The sequence below is a fragment of the Nicotiana attenuata genome, unplaced genomic scaffold (genome assembly GCF_001879085.1).
Source record: "Nicotiana attenuata strain UT unplaced genomic scaffold, NIATTr2, whole genome shotgun sequence".
Classification (NCBI taxonomy): Eukaryota; Viridiplantae; Streptophyta; class Magnoliopsida; order Solanales; family Solanaceae; genus Nicotiana; species Nicotiana attenuata.
Genome location: NW_017673526.1, coordinates 106318 through 113791, shown reverse-complemented (window position 1 = coordinate 113791; position 7474 = coordinate 106318). Strand labels below are relative to the sequence as shown.

At 35.0% G+C, this 7474-nt stretch overlaps 2 protein-coding genes across 3 annotated transcripts in view; one reads left to right on the top strand and one right to left on the bottom strand.

The window, feature by feature from the left end:
• The first annotated feature begins 3147 nt into the window (after positions 1 to 3147).
• Positions 3148 to 6204, top strand: LOC109216637 (serine hydroxymethyltransferase 4-like). The gene is made up of 4 exons (XM_019380811.1): positions 3148 to 3897; positions 4718 to 5108; positions 5203 to 5304; positions 5655 to 6204. Exons 1-4 carry the CDS (start codon positions 3220 to 3222, stop codon positions 5897 to 5899), a joined length of 1416 nt encoding a protein of 471 aa, XP_019236356.1. The 5' UTR covers positions 3148 to 3219; the 3' UTR covers positions 5900 to 6204.
• A 910-nt stretch (positions 6205 to 7114) lies between these two features.
• Positions 7115 to 7474, bottom strand: part of LOC109216638 (DNA repair protein RAD50) — a 23336-nt gene continuing 22976 nt past the window's right edge. For both annotated transcript variants that reach the window (XR_002066518.1, XM_019380812.1), the window contains exon 27: positions 7115 to 7449. Coding sequence is in view for 1 of the 2 variants with exons in the window: in XM_019380812.1 (XP_019236357.1) it covers positions 7410 to 7449 (40 nt within the window). In the remaining variant the exon portion in view is untranslated. The remainder of the gene's footprint in view (positions 7450 to 7474) is intronic.

Here is a 7474-nt window from a genome sequence, read left to right as displayed (position 1 = left end):
TCTATTTTCTTGCAATTCTTCCATTATGAATGATTTAGTTGTTTTCTCTTACTTTGTTATGAGTAGCTAAATACTTTAATCTAAGGTTTTAGTGAAACCCGTTGGGGATGACTTGGTTGTTATATTAATATAGTTTTGAATTGGTTGTTAATTTCTATTTGTTCATCTACGTCTTGATTGTGGTTAATTGAAAGGGCCCTCAATTATCCGTCCCTATTTAGTATGTATCTGCTTGAGAGAGAGTGCATATTTAGGTAATTGTATGAACAACATCACTCCCGGAGTATAGACGAGAGTCATAACCGAGGGTTTAGAGGTTGGATTAGAGATGACGATACCTCGGGTGCAATCTAAGTGAACCGTAATGCGAATCTAGCTAGCGTAGCTTGAGAAAGTGCGTCTAGTAAATTATCATAATTGCTTGAAAAAGATTTATGATAGCTGGAGCGTTCATGATTGATGGAGACAACTAAGTCTCAGTTATAGAAAAAAATACTCACCCAAGAAAATCAACAACGGGGGAAACCATTACCTTAGACCTTATTCCAATTATATACAAAGCTAGCTTAGTTAACTTTCAGCTGTTATTTATTTTCAGTTTAGTTGTTAGATATATCACCAATTGTGAATCACAAAGTTTGGAGAAATTGATTCTGTGAATTTAGTAAGTCCGACAAAAGTAATTGATAGGTTAATTATCTGTGGTTCGACTCTGGGCAGCATTATTCAGATTATATTTGCAACGTCCGTGTATCTTTTATAAGGCATAGTTTGACATTATCACTCTGCTTCATAGCGTTAGAGGAAGACCAGCAAACGAGATGGAGCCTAGCTCTTTGTTTTAACGTATATGATTCCAAACATTAACTTTTCGATACTACATGAGTTCAAATCAGTAGTACTACTTATTAAAAAAGAAGCATATAAGCCTAAAAATAAAAAATATTGTTATAAAAACAAAATTTAAAAAAGTACGAACTATACTATTTTGGATTCTGTCGTAGTTGCATCAGGGGAGAAAGAGGAATGTGCACATAATGACACAGCGTGACCCATCTTTTGTTACTGACCTAGATTGCTACGTGGCCCAATGAAAAATCGCCATGTCATTAAATAGAAGGCCCACAGGTTCTGCCGTTAGTCGCGGAGGTAATTTTATTAATAGAATTAACGTCGTGTGCTTTTTTGGACGAATAGGTGGACGGAAGGCATTTGTAAACCATTTAGTAAAGGATAGGGGTAGTTTAGGCCCTTTTCCGTTTACTATAAGTAGAACTTAATTAAGTTGTAAAATCAAATAATTTTTCTTCTGAAAGGAACTATAAAAGAGATTGGAGTGTGAAAAGAAGGCATGATAGGCGGATGTAGAGTATAATTACTGAATTCGTTGAAATAGTAGTTTTGGCATGAATTATTTATATGCGTTAAAAGTTAATAAAAACCAATACAAATAATTGATTCTGAATTATCAAATAAATTATGGTAGAATCTCGAACTAAAATTCATAAAGTTCAAACTCTTTGTAAGTAAAATAATATTAAAATAATAAAATTAAATTAGTAAGTTTTATAGAAAAAGACATAAATTTGATGACCATTAACTCCTCAACAACAACAACAACAACAACAAACCCAGTTTGAACCCAACATGTGGGGTCTGGGGAGGGTAGTCTGTACGCAGACCTTACCCCTACCTAATGCAGATAGAGAGGCTGTTTCCAATAGACCCTCGGCTCAGGTGGATGACCATTAACTCAAATATAAAAATTAGGGGTATCAATGGTTCGGTTCGGCCGGTTATTTTTAAAATTTGTATCATATCAATTTTTCAGTTATTCTATTATGTATAACCAAAAGTAGACTTTTCGAAACCGTCCCAATCATATCGGGTTCTATTCGGTATCGGTACGGCTCGATTAATTTTTAGTAATTTTTTTTAAATATAATATAAAAGTCACTAGTAGAAGTAGAATGCTATAACATACATACTTTTAGATGACTCAGCAAAACTTTCTAGACATTTCTACAGTTTAAAAGGTAATGAATTAAGAAAATATGAAAGATGGCTAGAGTATAGATCCATCAACTATTCTACAACAACGTAAAAGAAACTAAGCAAATACAACGAAAATATAAATTACACGAGTGGAAAGATATTAAACAAAGTGGGATTCAAGAATAAAGTCTAAAAAAGTCTCAAAAAGATAAATATAAATCATACGAAAGGAAATATATTCAATACATTATAATTTGCTACTCATGACCGGTACAATACCCTGTGTCTTGCTAGTGAATATGCTGGAAAGAATTTAGTTTCAATAGGAGTATCATAATAGATTTGGAATTAGGATTTTTAGTTTAATTATTTGTTGGCTTGTAACTGTTTTATAATTCCAAGGGCCAAAAAAAATTCAATACTTTATTATTTTTAAACTTAATATATAAATATATTTTTTACATTGTAAATTTATTCGATATGATTCGGTAGTTTTTCGATTTATTCTCATAAAATAAAAAAACTTATCCTAATTATCGGTACGATTATAGATTTATATAATAATTTACGATTTTATTAAAAGAAACCTAAAAATTATTCGATACGATATAATTCGATCGATTTAATTGATTTTTAAATATCGATTGTCACACCTAATAGAAATTCACTTTTATCGATTGTCATGATATAATTTCCGAGATAGATGCTAAATCTCTCCCTTGACATAAAAAAATTCAACCACCTAATTGACTAATGACTACCACTTCACTTCCCTTTATGGCTCTCCATTCACCAACCCCAACATAACTTCACCAACATCCTAACAATAAAATAACAAAAAAACAAAGTAAGACCTCACTATAATAGTTTTACTCTATAATAACACATTATTATAATGTTCAATTTTTTTGGAACCAAATTTTTATATTATATTATACGTAATATATATATTTTATATAACAGCATATTAATATAGCAACTAAAAAATATCGAAATAAAGAAAACTGTTTCAAAGATGTTTGACAGTATTCATAAAAAATAAATAAAAAAGAACAAGAAATTTAAAAAGAAAAGGGTGGACAAGGGCATTATTGTCATTTCGGTCAATCTTTCCTCTTTAAATATCCACTTCCACTTCCTCTCCAATTTGCCCACAGCCCTTAAATTTTCTCTCTTTCATTTCTTCCTCTCCAACTTTCTTCTGCCCCTTTCAATTTTCCTCTAATGGATCCCGTTTCAGTTTGGGGCAACGAACCTCTCTCCGCTGTAGATCCCGAAATCCACGACCTAATCGAAAAGGAAAAACGCCGTCAAAGCCACGGAATCGAACTAATCGCATCGGAAAACTTCACATCATTCGCCGTAATTGAAGCTCTCGGCAGTGCTTTAACCAACAAATACTCCGAAGGAATTCCCGGTAACCGTTACTACGGCGGTAATGAATACATTGACATAATCGAAAACCTAACCAGAAGCCGTGCTTTAACGGCTTTTCATTTAGATCCAACAAAATGGGGTGTAAATGTTCAACCCTATTCTGGTAGCCCAGCGAATTTCGCTGCGTACACAGCTGTTTTGAATCCACATGATAGGATTATGGGATTGGATTTACCATCTGGTGGACATTTAACTCATGGTTATTATACTTCTGGTGGGAAAAAAATTTCTGCAACTTCGATTTATTTTGAGAGTTTGCCTTATAAGGTGAATTCAACAAATGGGTATATTGATTATGATAGGTTGGAAGAGAAGGCTTTGGATTTTAGGCCTAAATTGATTATTTGTGGAGGTAGTGCTTATCCTAGAGATTGGGATTATAAGAGATTTAGAGAAATTGCTGATAAATGTGGGGCCCTTTTGCTTTGTGATATGGCTCACATTAGTGGCCTTGTTGCTGCTCAGGTATATTTTTTTGCTCTGTTCTTCGTTTTACATTTTTGGTGTTACTTCGATCTGCATTAGGATTTTGGAATTTTCACAGATCTGCATTGGCGAATCTAGTAGCTTTCGCCTTAGACTCTATTTATGTGTTAAAAATTAATTATATATGTACCAATATTATATTCAGAACCCATTTTTACTAGCACTTAAGGTCGTTATCCTTGAATTCAGAACGCATAAAGTTCAAATCCTAGATCCGCATGCCTTAACATATTATAGATCTCTGTGCCATGCTTTGTGATCTATGTGTTCATTTTGATTAAACACATTTGTTTTACTAGATATGTGCTTCTCACCAAATATGCACAAATATTAAATTTAGAACCTAGTTTTACTAGCACTCCAGTTCGTTATCCTAGAATTCGGAATGCATAAAGTTCAAATCCCAGATCGGCGTGGTTGTTTGTATAAAGTGCCTTAAAATATTATAGATCTGGGTGCCGTGCATTGTGATCTATGTGTTCATTTTGATTAATTAATCATTAAGATAATTTCATGTGAAGTTAATACAGATTGTTCTCTCAAACAAGTGGATCTAGAGTGAGGAAAAGATTAAAATATGGAAACTAGAATTGGATCAACTAGTGTTTCAATTTTTCTCTTTGCATGAGCATTATGAGGCTTAATGCGGACCAATGGTTTCAGCTTTTCTTGAGATATCAGTTCTGATACCACACTTGAATTTGATGTGGATTGTTAGCATCCGTTTTAATAGATGCAATCCGAGATATAGGTCTTCTTGTTGTGCTTCAAGCTGAATCTTGTTATTTGTGGACAACAGGAAGCTGCGGATCCCTTTGAATATTGTGACTTGGTCACTACCACTACTCACAAGAGCTTGAGGGGTCCAAGGGCCGGTATGATCTTCTACCGCAAGGGCCCTAAGCCACCAAAGAAGGGACAGCCTGAGGATGCGGTCTATGACTTTGAAGACAAGATTAACTTTGCTGTTTTCCCCTCGCTCCAGGGTGGTCCTCACAACCACCAAATTGGTGCTCTTGCTGTTGCCCTGAAACAGGCCGCAACTCCTGGTTTTAAGGCGTATGCTAAGCAAGTGAAGGCCAATGCAGTTGCTCTTGGTAACTACCTCATGAGCAAAGGATACAAGCTTGTAACTGGTGGGACTGAGAACCACCTTGTCCTTTGGGATCTTAGACCTCTTGGTTTGACTGGTAAGAGTTCTTTCTATTCTCAATCATCTTGGAGAAAGTCTTCTAACCATTTAAATAGTGATTGATGTAAACGAACTATTTTGTTTTTTTGCAGGTAACAAGGTTGAGAAGCTTTGTGACCTTGCCAACATTACTGTTAACAAGAATGCTGTTTTCGGTGACAGCAGTGCTTTGGCCCCAGGAGGTGTTCGTATTGGTAAGTTTCATGTTGAACTTCTAGTAAATCTGATTAGTTAAAAAGTGACTCGAAGCAAATTTTATGTTTCCTTTTCAATATCTTGAGCTTGATATCAAGGTCAGTGAAAATTTTTTTCCTTCTGAGTATATGATGGGGATCCATGTTCCATAAAATGTTGGATTATAATGTAGACCTACTTCTTAGTGTGTCAATAAAGCGATTAAAGTAGGAAAAAAGAAAAGCTTAAATGACAACTTCTTCAGCTATTAAATTTTTTCTAAATGTTTTTAGTTCCATGAACCTATTTTATACAGGATATTAAGGTCCTTCAATAGACATTTTTAACTAACTGAAGTTCCCATTTGCAGGTACTCCTGCAATGACATCAAGGGGATTGGTTGAGAAGGACTTCGAGCAGATTGCCGAGTTCCTCCACAGGGCTGTTACCATCACCTTGAACATCCAGAAGGAGTATGGAAAGCTTTTAAAGGATTTCAACAAGGGTCTTGTTAATAACAAGGAAATTGAAGAACTCAAGGCTGACGTCGAGAAATTCTCATCCTCCTTTGACATGCCCGGCTTCAAGTTGTCTGAGATGAAGTACAAGGACTAAATTCACAGTGCATCGCAACTGCTATCGTATTTCTTGGTTTGTTTCTTTAGTTTGGATGGAAGAAAAAATTTCTCTACAAGTTATATCCAATTCAGAAAAAAAAACAATAATGGTTTACCTCTTTATTCTGCACTTGGTGCTGTAGGTTATTGGATTTTTGTCTTGCAAGGCAATTCGTAAGTGGCCTCTTCTTAAACTTTACCAAGATTGTTGTGTCCAAAATGAGTACCACGAATGTATGTTGTTTTCATTTCTTGTATCCTAGTAATTCAAGCAATGCTCTGTCTCTTATATAAGACTGATCACATTTTCGTACCCATATAAAGTGAACGATATTTTCATCTCCAACTTAAAGACGTTGACAGTTGATCAGTTCGTGGAGTTCATAATTTATTAAAAATGTAGGGAGTCTCATGAAAAATTGATCGATATGAGCACCAGACCGTATGTAATGGCTCGTCCCTACAAACTGAAAGGCCTTTCTTCAACTCCCTTTGAGGAAAGTGCCGACATCTAATTGATTTGAGCCATGTATCTTAGGAAAGATTTAACGAAATTTCTATCTTTTTCAAATATAGGGAAAGAAAACTTAAAATTAGTTTCGCCAGGAAAACATGGTGCCTGGTTTAGTTTTACAATACACTAGATCAATGGCGGACCTAAACACTATATTTTTTATAGTGGAAGCTACTAATAACATACAAATATAGCCGAGCAACCAATCTCAAAGTAGCCCTCTGAAATTTAAGCCGGTTGAGCAAAATCACGACTAAAACATTCTGAATCTGCCACTGCACTAGTGTAACCGCTATCAGGTGAAATCTATTCAAACTCATCATACTGGTCTACTGGATGTCACATGTACAACACTAAACATAACAACATACCCAGTATAATCCCACCTAGTGGGTCTGGGAAGAGTAGTGTGTACGTAGATCTTACTCTTACCTTGTGAAGATAGAGAGGCCGTTTCCAATATGTCTCGGCTCAGCATACCGGTCTACTGGATGTCACATGTACAACACTAAAGAGGACATAACCAGGACGCACAATAAATTATAGATGCACCAAACATGGAACGACCTGAGTCTTGTAAGCTGATAACCAGCATCAGATAATGCACCAAAATCAAGCATTTAGACAATTTTAAAATGGAATACACATATTAAGTGACCTATTATAGGATTAAACTTTAGACAGGCCAATGGAATTACATGGTAATGAACATATCTATTTCTTTAAATAATAAACTTTCTTCAGTTTCTTGCTTACAATCCATAGAAACCAGAATGTGAGGAAATTCAATGACAAGTAGCTCAGCATAAATCGTTTTACATCAGATAATTTACAGAGAACATAATACAAGAGCAGATTAAATATATAACCATGGAAAAATGAGATTGTTCTATTCAGTTTCTGTATGCTGGACTAGTAGTTTATCAGTATGTACTAAGTCAAGCATGAAACGTCTAATGAATAATCACTGCCAGAGGCTGAAACCCTTGTGATCTCAATCAAATATTTCCTGAGCTTCAATTATGCTGTGCTGGCTGAAAAAAATTGGAAGGGGGTGGG

What these genes read in the sequence shown, in the direction of transcription:
- LOC109216637 (XM_019380811.1), top strand. Translation starts at nt 3,220, where the DNA reads ATGGATCCCGTTTCAGTTTGGGGCAACGAACCTCTCTCCGCTGTAGAT. An exon ending in GTGGCCTTGTTGCTGCTCAG is followed by an intron (nt 3,898 to 4,717) that starts GTATATTTTTTT and finishes TGTGGACAACAG; the next exon opens with GAAGCTGCGGATCCCTTTGA. An exon ending in TAGACCTCTTGGTTTGACTG is followed by an intron (nt 5,109 to 5,202) that starts GTAAGAGTTCTT and finishes GTTTTTTTGCAG; the next exon opens with GTAACAAGGTTGAGAAGCTT.